The 20031-nt window shown below is 42.6% G+C and overlaps 2 protein-coding genes across 2 annotated transcripts; one reads left to right on the top strand and one right to left on the bottom strand.

The window, feature by feature from the left end:
• Positions 1-330: 330 nt before the first annotated feature.
• Positions 331-15654, bottom strand: CUNH2orf76 (chromosome unknown C2orf76 homolog). Its single transcript, XM_039702676.1, has 6 exons — positions 15620-15654; positions 12830-12982; positions 10496-10546; positions 6826-6863; positions 6613-6694; positions 331-3574 (listed from the first exon to the last, which is right to left on the bottom strand). Exons 2-6 carry the CDS (start codon positions 12960-12962, stop codon positions 3498-3500), a joined length of 381 nt encoding a protein of 126 aa, XP_039558610.1. The 5' UTR covers positions 12963-12982; positions 15620-15654; the 3' UTR covers positions 331-3497.
• Positions 15655-15847: 193 nt separating this feature from the next.
• On the top strand, positions 15848-18813 carry DBI (diazepam binding inhibitor, acyl-CoA binding protein). Its single transcript, XM_039702367.1, has 4 exons — positions 15848-15976; positions 16053-16170; positions 17755-17817; positions 18521-18813. The coding sequence occupies exons 1-4, from the start codon at positions 15968-15970 to the stop codon at positions 18592-18594; spliced, it is 264 nt and encodes an 87-aa protein (XP_039558301.1). The 5' UTR covers positions 15848-15967; the 3' UTR covers positions 18595-18813.
• Positions 18814-20031: the final 1218 nt, after the last annotated feature.

The following is a 20031-nucleotide window of genomic DNA, read 5'->3' as shown; positions in this document are numbered from 1 at the left end:
ATTTTTAAATAAGTGATCTGTCAGGGGATGTTAAATACTGCCAGGGAGCGAAAGAGAAACACCACAGCTTACAATACATTTCTGGATCACCTTTAAGTCACAATGTTTACATCAGATAAAGCAGTTAACTGTAAAAGTGGTGCTATCAGATCTTTGAGCTCTCCTTTATACCATTGGTCAACTCAGCTGTTCATGTCAGCAGATTTTTCTTAACTCTCACTTCTTCAAAAGGCAACATAACTACCTCTGGGCCGAAAAAGAATTAAAATTGTTGGATGCAGAAAGTTTAATGACAAAAGCCAGAAAAGCCAGAAAAACAAAGTGACAAAGCCAGAAAAAAACAAGATGCCTATTGAACAGTTCATTAATTCAGTTCCAAAATTATGACAAAGCATCACTTTTATACCTTCAGTTATACAGAAAGCAGCACTGCTCTGGTATCTCTGCACCAAGAGCGTTGCACATGCAGATTTTGCTGTTTATTTAGTTACACTGTTACCTCTTCTTCCTATAATAATTCCTTTCCAAATTTCTTCTCCTTCAGCTTTCACACCTCCTAATCAAAACTCCAGCCTCTCTGAAGTTATTTTTTTCTCTAAGAAACAGCCAAGCCTGACACATCACCCCAGTGTTCCAGTTTGACTGCCTTTCCCTGCTGCAGTATTATAACCCAGGATAAATTTTATCTTATTTCAGAGTCCTCTCTGGATATTGCTCTTTTGTTTAACAAAAAAATGGTGAGTGGTTCCAAGAACATCCCACCGTAACACGAATCCTAATTAACCCCACAATGCCTAAGACCACTGGCAAAGCAGTATGACTTACCCCACTGCACCTCTGATTAGAAGCAGCTGTAAACCAATGCAGTTCATGATTTCTGCCAGGATAACAAACCACAGTACTAGCTCTGTGATTTCCTTCAACAGAAAGAGGATTTCAAAACAACATGGGCAAAGTAATCTCAGTCTTTACTAATTTATCAGCCAGTGTTCAGAGATTTCATTTAGTACTCAACAATTCTGGAACCAAACATACTTTGATACAAGGCTGTACCATATCCCACGAAAAAAATGTTGGAACAGTATCTTTCCTAACAAGTTTTCAGTTATTATCTGTGGTTTTGTGGGGTTTACTTGAAAGAAGCATTACTGAAAGTCACCAAAAAAAATGAAAAATAAAATCAATTAAAAAAAAAACACAGCAGAGAAAAACTTCAGGAAGAAACCAGTTTACAAGTATGGCCATTGAGAGCATTACAAAAGGCTCCACTGTGCTGCTGGAGAAAGAAGCCAATGAAGTGCCATTGCCAGAGTGAACTGAGCTCACAAAGCAGTAGTTTAACTCTTCCCTTGGAAAGACAAGTTAATCTGGAGTGCCAGTCACATCATTCTTGAATATCTGCAGTAGAACACTTCCAGTTTTTCTCCCTGATGCTGTAGAATTGCTCTTCCACTGTACCACACTTGATGTGACACTGCAAGTTTGAAACTGTACAAGCCCAGAAAGGACAATTGTTAAAATGTGGTGACTCTTTCAAACACAAATGCTTTAGAGAAAAGGGATCACAAAACTAATCCAAATCTGTCTGGAAGGGCTGGAGACCAAATTCGGTCATGCTCAGTCTGAGAGCCTGCATGTGCTGACAGACACCATTTAGATACCTTGGCAGGCCAGCCTGAGACACTGATGTTTCTGGTAAAATATCTGTTCTTACAAAGTTACCTTCCTTATTGTAAATTTGGCTGAATAGAGATGAGATAGTCTGGAGCACAACGCATCAGCCTGAACTGTCTGAGAAGATGAGCACAAACTTGTATTAAGCACATAAATCTGCAAATATGACAGACTGTTAGAAGGGCCCATGTTTGGGGAGCAGGTACCAGCAACAGAGAGGCTGCCTGGACAGGAAGAGAAGGCAAGAACTAAATTCTCCTCATAAATTCATCAGGGCATGCATAATGGCATCTACATCCTAAGAGAACATAGGTGACTTCAGTGACACAGGACTTCTCCTTACAAGATAAAGATACAATAATTTAATTACAGTTGAGAAAATGGTAGAGAGGTCTTTCACTACAGAATAAAACTCTGAAGCAAAGCTGTTGCTGAGTAAAACAGCCTAAACCAGAGAGTTGTCAGGAAGGATGAAGAAAATGAGGTGGGAACAATACACAGAGCATTCTTTGGCCCCACATCTAAAACAAAGGGAAATTTAACTCAGATACTTTGGAAAGCACACATGTCAATAAAAACAATAATCAAAGCTCTAGGAAATGGCAGGGTTACTCCTCCAGGAAGTCTCATGGATGTAGCATTGTCAGCCCTCACCCAGAGCTAGCACAGTGTGTAGGTCTAAAGCAATTGCACATGAGGTCTCATTCAATTCAGCAGAGCCTGTGCCCAAAAAGCCTGCTAAGGCAGAGAGCCAGCATCACTCTTATTTCAGAGAGGGGAGGCTTAAAGGCACAGTGTCCCATGTTGGTACCCCCTAAAAAGCATTTCATAAGTGATGGCTACCTAAAAGTACTTTATTGGATGCATGATAATTTTCTATTATTCTTAATTTGGTCCATGTAGTAGGAGAGCCCAGCATTACCAAGAACAAACACATAGCCCAGAGTATTTGGCTCATGGAAAGCATAAAGGAATCAATTCCAGTCTTGAAGACATGTGGCTGACAGGCTGGGCCTCTCCTCACAAAAAATGCAATCATTCAGGTTTTATTCTTAAAGCTGAAACCATGAGCTTTCACTCCACTTGGAAAAATGCCCAGTTCCCACTCAGGCACACTGATGTCCTGGCAGAACTTGAGCTGCCACCCCTGTGTGAAGGTGTCTCCATGAAGTGAAGCTGGAAACAGGCGAGCTGGTCTGTGGACACAAAAGGCTCCCAACAGACATTTGTCCCTTTCAGCATGCTAAAGAGGGCTGGAAGAGAGGAAAATGGAAAGCATTCACCACTGAAAAGCATGAAACACTGGCCAGTCTGCACTATTTAAACAAAAGAGACCAAACATAAAATGAGAGGAGTGAAGTTGTGACTTGAAACAGAGAGATTATCTTCTCAAGTTCTTTAAAATACCCAGTGATTCGGTCATGAAATATTTCATTTCATTTGAAGGAGGTTTCACTTCATTTTCATTAGAAGTTAGTACTGTGATGGGATCATCCTGTGCATTCTATAATTTCCATATGCAGTTCCTGTCTGCTGTGGGATAACACCAAGAACGTGTGTCACGGGTCAGGGATGGCACTGCCTGGGGCTCAAGAGCCAAGCACAGCAAAAAGAGAAGGGAGGAAGAAAAAAGTCATTTATGTCCCCCAGTTTTTCTTCTCTCAGCCTTAGCATACTGACAGAAATTAATTTCTATAGGAAGGGAATTGCACTGTTTGCAAAGAAATCCTCTAGGATTTATTGATCTTTAAGAAAAATCTCATTAAGCAGAATAAGGAAAATTTACAACAGGTATGGGAAAACAAAACAATCTCTTGGGATCTTCACCAGGCCGAAACAGGATTAGCTCTGTAGTTTCTGTAATCTTCCTCACAGAAGAATGCTAATTCCGTCTCATTTGCTAGAAGGAATAGAAAATTAAATATTTAGCACACCAATAAATGAACCACCAACAGCCAGCTATTTAGAATCTTAGAAGACAATTAGCAACTTTATGGTCAAAGACAATTATAAATCACCATACGTTTTTTTTTCTTCCTCATCATATTGTTGAAAAAAGTTGCCAGTATTAAAGATGCTGTTAAACCTCATTAAAAAACACCCCAAACAAACAAAACCACCAAGAACATGAATGTATAGAAGTAAATATGTACACAAGACCCCTCAAGATCTGTTTAACACAGCCTTCAGAATTGTTTGTAAAAGCATTCAGCAAATTAAGTGATTGCATTTCCAACACCTTCACATGCTAGGAAAGTAATGAAGCGTGATACACTCTTTTTTGTGCATTTTTTCTGTTAGGAAAGGGAGAAAGAAACTTCTTCTTCCCATTAAATTAGCCTGTAGGTATAATAATTTAATACTTAGAGGATCAGTAGAATATTTTACAGATCACTTTACATTCTCCCTCATGACCCATCAAAATATGTGTCTGAAGAAGTTAATTTTTTGCCCTGCTGATGATTAATTCATGAGGCTTCGACAATATGCAAAGTGAAAGACACAAATTGGCTTCTCCAGCAATACCTTCAAATACCTCTAATTATTCACAGGGGAGATGGCAGAGCTAAAGGACCCACAAAGGTTCAGAACAGTCACAATTCTTTCAACCCAGTAGGTCAAGGACTTCCTCTTCTAAAACAATAAGTCAGCAACATTACTAATTCAGAACAGAGACAAATCTGATGGAATGCCTTCACAATTATTAAACATGAAATTCTTTAAGGTGCTGAGCCAATAAATTCCACATTCGTTTTTTAAATTAAACCTCAAGTTAATGAAGTCTGCCTGTCTTGTAAAGAAAAAAAAAGAAATAAAAAAGAGTAGAAGGGATTTTAGAATCTCAACTAGAAAACAGACAAGACTATTTGTAATGAATACTGAACATTTTATTAACATACACCCTGCTTTAAAAAAAATGTGCAAGCATTAACTTTGCTGACTGGATAATAACTGTAATAATAATCACTACTACAGAGGCTTTCCTGAGGATACTTATCTAATGTCCTCATAATTTATAACTCTCTAGCCCAACCCTGTATAGTGCCAAGGGCAATCAACTGCAGCTTAGGAAAAATGTTCTGCATGTATCAGAATTTCCCAGATTTTCTAATGGTGATTCTGACTGTTTTATTCTAGTAAGTCTTGTCCAGACTAGATGTTAAAAAAAAAATCATATCTCAATAGGAGATTTCAAATTTTCTTCCTGATTTAAAGAAAATGTACAAAATTTACCATTTTGTACAAAATGAGGACCAGTGGTACATGATACATGGTATCACTCCCTTGACTTACTCTTTTCTACTTCTTGTTGAAGGAGAAAAGTAAAATCTTCAAGATTTTACTACAAAGACCCCACTCCTAACTTAGCTAATTTTCACATCAAGATACACTGGAACATATCCAAATTCAAAATGGCATAGTGGCACATTGCATTTTCCAAAGAATGGGTTTTCTTCTTCTATCACAAATATCCTCTATATACTAATGACTAATAACTGCTGTTATTCAGAAAAAAAGCAAAAAAAGCAGCTTTAAAGAATTTCCTGGCCTAAATGAACCACCCCTCCCTTTGTACAGAGAAACAGAACAGGCTGCTGCATTCCTATTTCCTTTCAGTGTAACATCTAGTCTGATGTTTTGACACCTTTTTTGAGATCACATCCAACTGTTCCACTGCTGTAGCTACAAACACAGTTGCAAAGACAGATAATATAAACAAATACTTATCCATACCCTTTTGAAAGAAGACAGCTTTGTTGTTTCTAATTAAATATTTGACACTGTCATCAGTCCCTCTCCTGAACTGCACTGCCTCTTATGCCTTACATAGATAAATATCATGGTTAAATAAATCTTATGCTACCTAAATTACAAATCTGCAAGGCTTGGGTGCCAGTAATCCTCTTTTTATATTTTTTTCCCCTTCCTGCAGACAAAAAGACCTGGTGTGCAGTAAAAACTGTGATGCATATTACAGGAAACACAAAGACCTTTAGAAAAGGTATATTGGAACCAGTTGTAATTCACACCAGAGAAAAACATTGAAGAGACATCCCAAGTCACTTAAAACCAGAGAAAAAATCGCAGGGAACGGGAGAGCCAAGTAACCTACAAGAAAGAAATCCCATTCAGTAGCTGGGGAGCAATCAGTGAGCACCAGGAGCAGGAGGGAGCCTCCTCTGTGAAGCCCCAGCACTTAGAGCACAGGCAGTTAAATCAGATTTAGCTTTCCAGCCAGGCAAATCAGATTCAAACGAGCAAATGTCCATATCAAGGTGGAATGCAACCACATCCCCTAAGTACCCTGCTGCCACAAAGTCATTCAGCCACATTTATGAGAAGCCCAAAGGACATCCAGGGACCATCAATTTTATCATGACAGACATTTCTTTACATTATTACCAAAAGACATGCCCTATATGTAGTCTCCTGTCAAAATGTGAGAAATCAGGTCAAGTTTCAACCCTTTGCTATGTTCAGCACATTCTCTAAATGATACTGCTCGAGCTTTCCTGAGCAATCTGGCTATCAGACACTGGATGCTGCACATTAAACAAATCTAATCTTATTTCATTATTCCACGCTGGTTCCACTACTTACATTTCTAACCAAAACATCAGTTTAAATGTTACTGATAAGACTAAGCAGACACGGTACTAATAACCTATCTGTCAATCATTTAAAATTACTCTCAGCAGAATTATAAGCATACCCTGTAAAAATCACAATTTGCATTCTGAACATTTGGAGTGCAGATACCTGCTGCCCTCAGACCAATGATTTGAATAATGCTTCCCTGAATAATGATCAAGTCGTGTAAAGAGCATCAGAAATAGCATTTACTTTTCAGCAGCCTGTCCAAACATAATCAGCCAGCTATCAGTTTAATGCTACCACAAGGAACAGCATCTTCAGTCAACACAAATGTACTCCTACCTACTCCAGCTGCTTTCAGCGTGCTGTCTTCCTTCAAAATCAGTTTGTCATCATCTTCCAAACTCACTACAAGCTCACCAGTCTACAAATCAGAGAACCAGAAAACAAAAACAAGAATTTACTGATTTCCTCTGCTCCACTCTTGTTTGACAGTGCACAGACCTGCCTGCATCAAAGCATGCAAAAGGGGGAGAACACAGCTAATAATCTTACCTTAGATTTGTGTGCTTGGTGAATAATCTTCATTGTATCTGAAAGAAAAAACAGCGTTTTCCTAAAATAAGGCTTAATAAGCACACAGCACTAAAAGTTGTACTTGGGGGAAAAACAAACAAACAAAGGGGGAAGCTTCAAAGTCTTTGTTATTAACAATTTTGTGTATTCATCCTGAAAGAGGAGAAAACATCTTAATCTCACAGTCCTGCTGCCACAGCCTTAAAGCAGTCAATGCAACATTAAGGTACCACATCCTATTGGGCTTCTGTCTGCTGGCTGAATTACAATAACCAACTAATGACCATCTCAATTGCCAGTCAAAACACATCAATTTAAATGCCACTTTGGGTGTTTTAACTTAATAGGTTTTACACATGCAATTGGGGCAGGACCAACAGCATTTATGCACTGTCAACTGCTACAGCTAAGTTGATAGGCAGCAAGTAATTAAGACACAGTAACCTGACCACTTCAGATCATCCCTTGAAGTTTTCCTTCTCATGAATACAACACCCACCATCCACAGCAGAAATTTCATTAAGCAAGTTCATTTTACATTAACATCTACAGCCTCTTCTCTTCAATGCTAAATCCTCTTCAATAATTTTTATTTTACGTTTGTGTAGTGTAGTGCTTTTAGAAATTAAAAAACAAAGGTACCACTTTCTCCTGGCAACATGGGCAGGGCTTTGCTAACAGGAGGGAAACACAGGGGAAAATAACACAGTCACTAAAGCAACTGAATGAGTGCAAAGATCCAGAGGGAACAGCTTAAAGCCATGCAACACTATTAAAAAAAAAAAAGATTGAACTCTGAAGACTCTGTTTGAACAAATCTGGAGTAACACACCAATACCTTCCCAGCAAAGAAGAAAAACCAGTTCTGCTTGTCTGCTCATTTTCTGTTCTAGTTTAGTTTTGTGCATTGAGTGAACATTACATATTGCAATAGTCTGGTAAGAGAAGGATGCAGCAAAGTTAACTATTGCCTAAACCAACTTTCAAATTACCAGGAGCAAGTATTCAGATGTTCAGAATAACAGAGATCACATTCCCACTCAGAAGTTTGCTTCCATACCATCCTGGCCCATTTTGAACACTATTTAAAGCATTACATAAGGTAAGAAGTGCTCTGTATTTCCACTGCAGAGGTCACTGAGAAGGCAGCCTTGGCATGTTGCAATAACTGTGGTATTAGAAGCAAGACCCACATTAAATTGCAATTACCAGGACCCATCTTGCATAGAAACATTACAAAAAGACCAAGCAATCACAGAAAAAATATATTGCCGTCATGAAACCTTTCTACTACTGCAAATAAACCCAGCCTGTTCCTGTTAGTTTTAAGCTCCTCTGTCTAGTTTGGTGCATTCCCTTTTCTCTAGTCCTCGTCCAGTGATGTCCTGAAGCATTGCCTCAGTTCTACTGGCTCAGAACTGCACCACTGGCACCCAGCAGTTTACCATGGGCTCATCTGAGCTATTAAATGGCTTATTTAACTCTGATACAGAGATTAAACTATAGTCTCTTCCCATAAGTTGAGTCTGATTAGCCTTTGCTATTTCATCCCCACCTGGTCCCACTCAATCACACTGCCAAGGTTTTATCTTGCCTTTTCTGATAATAGGTCTATCATGGCACTTGATAAGATACCACTTTCTAAGTGATTTTATGAAGTACCTGCCATACTGCTCCACATTCATGGATGAAAGAAATAAAACTGAGAAGCAGCTTAAGGAACAAGCTGGCACCCAGACTGCCAGCATCAGTGAAAAGATGGCAATGACAAGGTGCTGAGATAAGACTGACTCAGAAGAGTTCTAGACCAAGAACCAGAATAATCCATACAAAGAAATGAAGAGAAAATGGAAGTCAGACTTTGAGATGTGAATTGGAGCACTTATCCAAGAGCAAAAACGTGATGCCATTATATATAATGTTAAAATGAAGTGGTGCTGAATCCTGCAGGGAAGGAAGCTGAAACAGGCAAGGTGAGAGACAACCAGATCCAACTGAGATTCCTGGCACTGCCAAACAAAACAGGAGAAAAAGTCTGGCTTTTACTGCAGAAGTCTCACTGCCCTTTCCTCACAAAAACATAGGAAAGACAGCAGAGCACTGCAGAGATAGCAGAGATGCCAAAAAACATGAACCTGGATGATTCACAGCCTGAGGGGAAGGCGAGGAACCTGGCTTTGATTTTCCTGTGAAAATTTTCCTGCAGTTAGCACAGAGATAGCAGAGATGCCAAAAAACGAGAACCTGGATGATTCACAGCCTGAGGGGAAGGTGAGGAACCTGGCTTTGATTTTCCTGTGTGAAAATTTTCCTGCAGTTAGCATCATCACAGTAAGAGTAGGCTCCCAGTAACTGGTGCAACAGGTTTTAAAATCCTACAGCCCTACAGGGCACAACCAGGCCCACAGCCACCACACTGGTCTTGGGAAATGCTAAACTGATCTCCAAGTGATGAAAGAAGCAGCTGGGATGGGCAGCACCAGGGGTACAACTGAGAGCAGCAGCTCTAGACAGGAGCCCCTCATACAGTCAAAGCCACAAATGGGGTGCAGGGCACCTCCAAAATCAAAATTACACTTCCAGGTGTCATGACCTTAAGTAACACATTAAAATAATAAAAACATTCAAATCCCTGCCACTGATGTATCATCAATCTTAATCCCTAACTCTTTTTCTAGCTTCAGTTTGCAATCTCTGTTTCACCATCAGCAAGAGCACAAAATTAAATCCTTTGGGTTTTGTTGGTTTTTTGTTTTTTTTTTTTTTTTTTTTTTTTTTTTAATAGGCAAATAGACTTTATTACCCTTCACATATATTAATTAGATTTTTGAATGACCATAGAGGAAGGGGTTTGTCAACTCCAAGAACACAGAGGATCACTTGCAGGAAAACTCCAAGGGAACTTTGAGAATTGCCAAGTTTAGGAAAAGATATGTGACTGACACCCAAGTTTACAAACTCCAAGAAAGGAAGTAACTCAGTCTATTTAAAAAGTTTTCTCTATCCCAAACAGATGAAATGGACATGTTCACACCAATTTGCACAAAAAGAAAATATACATATAGCTTTGATAAAGTCAGCTTATATTTCACATCATGCTATTTCACACCACCAGCTTGTATTTAAGAGCTTTCATATCTACTTGGAGCAAAGTTCCCCTGTTTCTCTTATATTGTGTAAGCTATTTAAATATATAAGACTTAAGCATTTTCTACTTTTTGCCTTCAGCTTCTGCTTCACCATCAGGAAATAGACACTGAAGTACATAAGCACACAGAGAACTACAATTTCAAAGTGTTTTGAGATCACAAGCTGCTCGTTAGGGTAAAGACAGAGTAAAAAGGCACTTTAAAAAAGTAATAAAAAATTAATATCAAAACCCATCAGTTCCCAATAGCAAAGAATGTAAACTATGCAGCCTAATTCAAAGATTAAAACAGATCTTCACAATAACGGTCAAGTTCTGCAGACAAGATCCCAGTGGCATAACTCCAGCTGCAAGAGCTGGACAGAGTTGCAAATGTAAGCAGGCACTGGCACCAACATTAGTATTATACAGCAATTATCTTTCAAGTTGTATAAATGCTGGTGTAAAATATCATGTGGTCATTTGACAGTAATTACAACAAGAAAAATAAAAACCACCTACCATACTTGTAATTTTTAAAAGGAGGAGGAAGTCCTGATCTTGAAGAAACATCTATTAAAATAAAAGCACAAAGTTAAAACAAAGTTCTCTATTTTAATTATTTCCAATCCTTCATTTTCCATTATTGTGCAATGTATGCATCCCCTGGGCAGCCTTTAAGTCAAAATAAATCTGCAACATAGGAGGTTTGTTTGAGCATCAAATGCTAAAACACAGCCTTTGGCCCAGATTCTATAGTGACTCCATATGTGAATAACTTCATTTGAGCATGAAGTCTCTCAGAACAAAACACCCCACAAGGACAGTGAGTCAGTGCAATTAGGGTATGATCACAGGAGCCTGAGCCTTCAGAAATCTGCCAGGAACATCCTTTTAATGGTTTGCCCAGCATCTCTCTTTACCTTAGACAAACAGCTGACAACTGTCAGCCAGAACTGAATCCTTAGGTAAACATGCCACAAAAAGGAAGCCAAACTGTAGGAAATAAACTCTTTAGCTGCTGGCAGGACACAGCCCCTATGTAACTGCAGGAACATTGACACCTCCCCTGGTGCCAGTGCTCCCTGTGCAGGGACCTCAGAAGGCCCAGCCACCAGCAGGGTGCCCAGCAGCAAGGTGGCTGAAACCATGATTTCTTCAGTAGTTTAATCATTTATCTTAAACTGCCTCTTCAAAACAGATTACTGTAAAGGAAGGAACAGGGCTTTTGCACCCCTGTGGAATGAGGTTCTAAGTCTTTTCAAAACATTGGCTTTGTCTCAAATAACAGCGAGTTGCAATATTGCACACATCACAAGCAAGTTTTGTAGCATTGTTTTTTATTTTCTTGTTCATAACAGCAGCTGTGCCATATGTTCTGAGAGTGCTTGCAATTTTCCAACAGCATCCTAAGACCTTGCCATCCCTATCATAGTCTAGAAGTATGGGAATTGCCAAACACAAGACACCAATGAGTCCCAGGGCAATGTCCTAGGAGTTGCTCAAATGTTACCATCTACAGCAACTCAAGACTTGTTTAAGCTGACTTCACACACACACACACACGAAAAAAAGTTATGTTATTTTGTACCCTTTGAATGTCTCCATTGAGGTGTGTGGAAATACACCTGCAGGATTAAGGGTTACACCCTAATTATCGAGTCACTGTGTGGGCTGGTCTGCTGTACTTAACTTTTAGATTCACTGTCACTTTCAACCAGGCTTATAAAAGAGAAAGACCACAGATGAGTAAATCTGCACCACACAGCTCAGGATGGAGATGGAAACTCAGAAACAAACGTGCACTGTGAGACCACACAGTGCCAAAAACAAATTTTCAAGATTCTCTTTTCTCACAAATAGCAAACAGACTTGCATTCCCACATTCCACATATTTGTGTAGTTAGGATCTAAGACTTTCTAAATTCTATTAATTCATTCCTATTAATTGATGAATATTTGCCTGACAGCACCCCTCAAGGAGCCTGAGGCACTGAGCCAAATGCAGCAATGCCCTTGTTTCTTTTAGCCTAAATGTGGGGATTTGGGCATGGGGGAGCAGTCCATCCAAATTCAATCATGGCACACTGACCATGGAAGCTCTTATTAACTCCAGACCTTCCATCTAAGGAAGTGTGGAAAATGCATATTTTATTATTGGCTTTTTGCAAATATTAAAATGAATATTATATGTGTTATGTTAGAAAGTTATGCTGTATTCATTTTCTTAAGTAGTGCGTTAAATATAGTTATAGGTTATAACATAATGTTAAAATAGAAACTATGCTGTGTAGGATACTTTTTTTTAAAAGAAAGGAGTAGCACCAAGATAGCAGCTACAGGACACCTAAAGCTTTCAGAGAAAGACAATTTCTTGCCCCCTTATCAGAAGAAACTAACTTCTTCCCACCTTGCTCAGCCCTGAAGAAGCTGTTAGGAAGAAGAGGAAGAAGTTGACTGAACAGAATCCTCTGTTTGAATGGAATTTCTGCATCATGTATGAGATGTATGAATATGCAACAGGCTATTGTTTTTAAGGGTTAATCCTCTGCCCTTTTTTGGGCTTATTTTGCCCAGAAAAAGGTACCTGAACCATCCGTAGCTCTTTGCTTTTATTGTCTCATATTGTCCTCATCTCAATTGTTCACATTTTTATTACTCTAATTACTATTTTTATAACCATTTTATTACCATTAAACTTTTAAAAATTTAAAAAACACCCGATTGGCGTTTTTCCCAGGAAGGAAAGCACGCAGTGGGCCGTAAACACAAATAGGGCATCTCCACCAAAAGCCACACAATTCCCATTGGTTTTCTCCACCAGAAAGGGGAGGAAGGGAAGCAGGCCCAGCTCACCCCGGCGCACGAAGGCCATGAAGTCGCGCACGGTCTGCTCCAGGGGCACGCCGTGGTACACCACGGGCCGGAAATTGCGGTGCTCGAAGGAGCGCACCAGGCGAACCGTGACGGTCGAGCTCTCTGCTGACATGGGAACGAATCCTGGCCCACCTGGGGAACATGGAAGGGAGGAGTTACTGCCTGTCCTCGGCCCACGAGCAGCGCTGGAAAAGGAGCTGCATGTAGCCTTGATAAGGAGGCGCATGAAAAGACATGAAAAGGAGCTGCATGTAGCCATGATATTTTATGAAAAATCCTTTGCTAGGGTTTTTCTCCTATTCCAGCTGAGAAGCCTCAGAAAATAAAAGTAATCAATCTGATGGCTGTGGAATGTGGCCTGGACGTTGCTTACCAACAGGTGCATCTTGGATTGGTTCATGTGAGTTGTTTCTACTTAATGACCAATCAAAGATGCAGCTGTGTCAGACTCTGAGAATCACCTGGACGTTGCTTACCAACAGGTGCATCTTGGATTGGTTCATGTGAGTTGTTTCTACTTAATGACCAATCAAAGATGCAGCTGTGTCAGACTCTGAGAGTCACGAGCTTTGGTGATCATTCCTCTCCTGTCCTTTCTAGCCCTCTGATGGATCCTCTTCTCTCTATTCTTTTAGTACAGTTTTAGTATATAATTTTAATATAATATATATCACAATATAATAAATCAGCCTTCTGAAACATGGAGTCAAGATCATGTCTCTTCCCTCGTCCCGGGAGCCCCCATCAGTTCAACCACAGGTGCAGGCCGGCCTTGTGCCAAGGGTAAAACGTGAGAAATCCAACAGCACTGGGCCTTGCCAATCACTGCTGTGATTCCTGCTGGGACAGTGACAGGGTGTCACAACAAGCAGATCCTGCACACCTCACACTGCAGTCCCTGTGCTGTGCAATGCCACACCAGCCTCCCCACTAAGCACGCAAAAGCGCTACGGATAAACGCGGCCACATTCCTCCTCACAGAGGAAAGGGAGGCACAAGTCTTCCCCGGAATGTTTCTGGGTTTCACATTCTCTGAACCTCAGAGAAAGGAAAAACAACTCCTATCATGTGCTGTGCCTGTGTTTGTGCCAAAGTAGAATGCAATATGGAGATTGTTTGCCCACAGTGATGGTGTTTTGTTGCCTTGGCCTGTCAGGGCCTAGCGTGTGTGTGACAGTCAGAGCAGTTGTGTGCGGAGCTGGGTTATTGGCAAATTCAGTTTAGATGTAATGTAACGTATAATATAGAATAAATATAGAATAATATGGTATAATAAGGTAATTAATTAGCCTTCTGATAAGATGGAGTCCTCCTCATCATTGCTCCCTGCCACGGGGGTCATCCTGTTTCAACAGACCAGTTTAGATGTAATGTAACGTATAATATAGAATAAATATAGAATAATATGGTATAATAAGGTAATTAATTAGCCTTCTGATAAGATGGAGTCCTCCTCATCATTCCTCCCTGCCACTGTTTCGATAGATAAATTCAAGTGTGTTGTGTGGGTTTTAAGTGACTGAAGACTTCACCTGCTGGGCTCTGGAAGAATGTGCTAATGCAAACAAACCCAAAGACTTTTTTAACATACTTGTGTTGGAGAGAGTGTAATACTCTGAAAAATGCCTAAGCTGTTACACACTGCTCATTTTCACCTCCCCGGGGAAAGTGAAAAACCACCCCCACATACACAGGCAAGTCATTTTCCTGGTATACTACAGCATAATTAAGGGATTTAATTTATAATAGTGGGTCTCTAGAATGGCTCTGTGGGCTTATACTGGAGAGCAGAGCCTAAAAGAGAGTGGCCTTATCAACCCAAAACCCTCTTCAAACAAGCCCATGTATTGCTCCATCAGGATTTTTCTCTCCACAGGAAAATAAGCTCTTTTCTACCTTGACAAACATCTCCATTTTTGGCGCTGGGCATCCCTCAGCTTCCTGGCCACGTGCTGAGGTGCTGCAGCAACGAGCAAGGAGTGCAGCCATGTGCTCCAACATCAGCACGACCTTTGCACCTCCCAGCCCTGAGCAGATCTCAGAGTCCACCTCCAGTCCTGAGAGGGAACCTGTTACCCCTTCATCCCCAAATGTTCTTCCTTATGCTCTTTTCTGTGTCTTTTTTTTTTTTATTTCCCCTTTTTTTTTTTTGCCATGGGGTTATTTAAGTGCCCCACCATCCTGAAGGTGCATCCCAACCTTGGCTGTATTAGTCCCAGCAAAGCAAACTAACAATATTTTCATCAAGTACTTATCCACAGAATGGGGACAAAGACCTTCCACCACACAAGGCAACTTGCTTTTGCACCGCCTTGGCTGATAACCCCGAGCTTCAATTCCATTTCAAATGAGTGTGTATCGCACACCACACAAACAACACATGCCAATCAAAAAAAGCGTACTTTGCCCCTGAAAATAACTGGATTTACACTAAACAGCACAGATGGATGTTTTCTTGGTGCTAGTCCACATGGGCTGCTGACTTGCGGGGCGCAGTGCAGGGCACAGCACTCACTCACTCGCTGCTCAGCAGCATGGAGGAACACTGTGGGAACACAGGATGGGGAGCTCAACCAGAAATCGCCAATTTCCACATTCACCACCCAAACCGAGCGCACGCAGGGCCGGGACCGTGCGCTACCCGGCGCCTCCACGGGGACAAGAAGGCAGAAGGGAGACGCTGGTGGCCCGTTCCTCTGGGATAGAGGGATCGCCCCGGCCCCACGGCGACACCAGCACCACCCGCCCCATCCCCACCGGGGCCATTACCGCTCTCCGCCGCCACTTCCGCGTCCCGCCCCGCCCACCCGCTCCGCCAATCGCGTCCTTTCCGCGGCACTCCCCGAGACGCGCGATTGGCTGAGAGGGCTCTGCCCCGCCCCTCGCGCCGCCGCGGTCTCCTCATGCCCTGATGAATGGGAGGCACCCGCGCCGCCTCCGCATTGGCTCCTTGCCCGCGCTGCGCCCGCGCTGATTGGTGCTGGCGGGGCCCGCGGCGCCGCGATTGGCCGGCGGCCGGTCTGGCGAGGGGTGAGGCGGGCGCGCGGCGGGGGCGGCGGGGCAGAAGCGGCGGGGCCGGGAGCGCGCAGGGTTTGGGAGCGCGCAGGGTTCCTCACGATGACCGAGGTGCGGGGGGCTGCGGGGGGCTGCGGGGGGCTGTGGGTACCTTCCCCTCACTCACCCCCTGCCGCCTTCCCCCCAGGCCGCGTTCCAGAAGGCTGCCGAGGAGGTGAAGCAGCTGAAGTCGCAGCCCACGGACCAGGAGATGCTGGCGGTCTACAGCCACTACAAGCAGGCCACGGTGGGCGACGTGAACACCGGTGGGTGCCGCCCCGGCTTGGCGCTTCCCTCAATCCCGCGGCTCAGCGAGAGTGACCGGGAGCGACCTGGCAGGGATTGGGTGGTGCCTGGCCCGATAAGGCTTTGTGCGTTTTTGGTTTTTAGGTTAACCCCTGAGGATGCTTTGGGTCAGCTTTGTGCAAATACTGGGGTTGTTTTTTTCTCAGGCCGAGGGGTGCTGCTTTAAACGCTTCTCGCTTACACAGACTGGAAGAGCGAGGCGAGCGATGCAAGGGTGGAATTGCGATACCACTGGAGGTGGGGGTGACACACTGAGTTTATTTAGACTGGGTTGGCTGCTAAAAATAGTGCTGGAAAGCAAAACCAGAAGAATAGGAGAAAACTTTTAGGCCAGCTGCAATTAACTGTACTTCAGAAAGACTGTACCGAAAACATGTCTTCAGGTACACCGTGCAGAATGTCTCTGCTTCTCTCGCTGCAGTGCTGTCTGTGGCAGCTCAGCCTTTGGAATAACATTTAAAGTGAAGCGTGTCTCTATCGACCTTGTGTAACGCTGGAGTAGCTGGAATTAGAAAGGGAAAAGGTCATTTCTTTGGAGTGCTGGCCTCCTGACCCAGTAGCTGGCGAAGTTTATTGAGCGTCCATTGATTTGAAAGCTGGCAGTGAGGTGTACAGGAAATGGTAATTTAATCTCCTTCCAAAGCTGGCAGCGTGAGGGAGAAAATAATTTAGTTTGGGTTTCAGATGTGGTCTTTTCGGTGTGGCTGGACATCAGCAGTGTTAGTGCTTGACAGGGTAAAACAGTGCTGTGACTGTTCCTGCAGGTGTGTGCTCTGTGAAGCAGCAGGCAGCGTGAGCTGGCTCAGCAGCAGCCTGGGAGAGGGAGGGGGCTGGTGGGGTTTGTGCTGGAGACAAGTGGAGCTGCCAACTGGAGCTACAGGTCACTGTGCCATGGGAGCTGCACTGGGGTGTTTCTGGGATACTGCCCAGTCCTGTTTGTGAGTTCTGAGAATTGTCTTTAAAGGGAGAGAGAGAGGAAGTAAAGCCACCGAGGGGACTTCGCACAAAGATTAACCATATACATGTCATTCACCTGCTGCTTGGCCACACCACAGCCTGCAGTGAAGTGAGTTAAACTCCCAAGGTTTTCAAATGCAGAACTGTAGGTTACAAATACACCACAACTTCATTATGAGTTCCAACCTGTATGTTACCACAAGCATCTGTCTGTTTCTGTGCCTCGGTCTGTAATGGACCTCAGGGTGTTTCTGCTTTACTTTAGAGCTGGTGTTCTTTAATTGGATAGCTCTTGTGTGACACCAGGCTCTTCAGAAAGTACAGCTAAACCAAATGACAGTGTTCTTGGTGCTCTTCTGCTCAAATGCTGAGGTCTCAAGGGAATTTGAAACAGTCTATTTCTATTGTCACCAACCCTGTTGTAACATATTCCCCTGAGGTGATCTCCCGGCTACAGGTTAGCAAGTAACAGTTGCAGAGATGAGCCATTGTATTTAGTCACAGTTAAGAGCCAGCTAAGCCTTCAAGTGGGTATTACCTACAGCAGGATCACACAAACTAATCCTGCTGCTTATCCTGTCTCTCAGAGCGCCCCGGTATGCTGGACTTCAAAGGCAAAGCAAAGTGGGATGCCTGGAGTGCATTGAAAGGTGAGTGTCTGATTAAAGAAATTAACAAAATTACCCCTGGCAGACTAGTCAGAAAGACACATGTAGTTCAGCAAGAAACAGGATAGTGTTGCCTTTTAATACAAGAGTTCTAGGAGTTCAGAATGCCATGAGAATAAATTTTAATTACCTTTGCAAGGCAGAAGTAATCCTGAAAAATATGGCCTGTGTGAAAGGGAATTAGGGTGCAAAATACCCAGCTGGCCTAAGATGTTAAATAAAGAACAATAACAGCAGCAGAAATCTAAATTTGTTTTCCTGGTCCCAGCCTAGTGCCCCAGAGACTGAGCTCTCCCTCCAGTTGTTATGCATCTTGCTGTTAGGAAACCTTTGGAAGAAACCACTGAGCTCCTAGCTCTAAAGGAGGAGCCAAACAATGGTCTGATCTGTGACAATGGGGCTTTTTTCTGGTCTTTTAAGGAATAGCTTTTCTGTAATAACTGTCAATGGCATTAATAGAACTAATACACTGGTTAGTTGCTGTCAGTGCAAAAACAACTTTGCTGGGAAGCTCTGTGTTTTCATGACTGATAAAACCCATTTGTTTAAAACTTTAGCAGTGGATTCACAGCCAAGTGTCTCCTTTGCTCTGCAGTGGCACAGACTAGAGCAAGGAATTGTGGCTTGTAAAAGGCATCTTAATCTGTGAAAGGTATCTGACTGCTTCCTGTGTTCTGTCCTTCAGGAATGTCCAAAGAAGATGCAATGAAAGCTTACATAGCAAAAGTGGAAGAACTAAAGGGCAAATATGGCATCTGAGGACTGCATAAATCAGCTACGTGCACGCCTGAAACCTGCCTTATTTCTAATGTGGAAAACTGGTTTCTAAGAGTAACCTTAGATACCTAGTATGTCATAGTCGGTTCTCCTCATGCCTGTAGTTCGGGAGAAATTATGTACCTGGCTAATGTACTGACACGGTATAAATTCCTTCTGGGAACAAAATGTGGAACTCATTAAAGTGCATTTGGTACTTTGGCTGTGGTGCTGGTGTCCCTTGGCGCTCGCTGGGAGCTCCTCCCGTGCCGAGCCGAGCCGAGCCGAGCCCCTGCCCCGTCCTGGTGCCGCTAGAGGGGGCCGGGCGCTGCCGGAGTCCGGGCACTGCCGGCTCCCGGCCAAACCACTCCCTTCGGGACGGTGAGTGACAACCCGGAGAAGCTGGAGCACCGCAGAGCTTCTCTGGAAGAGGTTATCTCTAGTGCTGTGTGTGCTGGGAGCAAGGTGCTTGATGCTTGTTGCCTGCAGCCTTCAGGGACTTAGTCAACAGCTGCCAAATCATCTTTCATAAAACACTTCTGGGACATGTTATTTCACAACAATGTTTGGCTTCTAGAGTAAAGGCAAATGCTGAACACAAAGCCTTCCCTGGGCAAGGAGAGATTCCAGAGGCAGTGGAGTTGATCCTCCTGATGCTGTAAAAGCAAGAGAATCAACTTGATGTTGCCATGCAGTTGGTTGCAGTGAGAGGTGGGTCCCTATAGACTGGCTGAACACTGGCAATACTGCTCACAGAGGAACACTTACAGTGGTCATCAGCAAAAGTTCAGTTACAAAACACACAGTTGTGACTGTCTCTAGTAGGCTCGTAGTTTGGGTCTGCCTGGTGTAGTCTCTTGGAGCTGCTGATGATGGAAAGGGAAGATTTTGCTTTTAAAATGTGAATTTGAACGATTCTAGGATAGAGCATTTGAGAATGAAATCACAACCTTATCCAGGAATAAGGCATTCCTGCCGTGCTGGTTAGCACCTGAATAGGTGAGGACTTCAAGCACTCTTCAGATAAGCAATTGATTTATGGAACTGCATAGGGATGAAAATTTCCATTATGTATCTGTCTAGATAAATACAGTTTTGTAGCTAGTTATACATGGTGAGTAGTAGATTTTGTGATTACTTCACATGCTTTCAAAAATCTTAACTTCCCCCTTTACTACTTTTAATGGGAAATGCTCTTAGAGCTGCTTTTTGTTCTTTAAAATGTTAGGATAAAGAGGAAAAAAAAAAAGTAGTTTATTCCTGTTCCTCCTTGTTCTTCTGGGTAAGTAAAAAGCATTTGAGGGCTTTTACCATTCTTCTATCCTCTGTTACTTGAGGTTGTCTCAATTAAATTCACTTTGCAAGAGAGGTGTAAGAGCAGAGGTTCACCCTAAGAAATGCTTTTACCTCTGCTCTAGCCCTAAATTCCACATCTTCTAC

The sequence above is a fragment of the Passer montanus genome, unplaced genomic scaffold (assembly GCF_014805655.1).
Source record: "Passer montanus isolate IOZ18808 unplaced genomic scaffold, ASM1480565v1 scaffold1, whole genome shotgun sequence".
Taxonomy (NCBI): Eukaryota; Metazoa; Chordata; class Aves; order Passeriformes; family Passeridae; genus Passer; species Passer montanus.
This window is presented reverse-complemented; position numbering and strand designations above follow the sequence as displayed.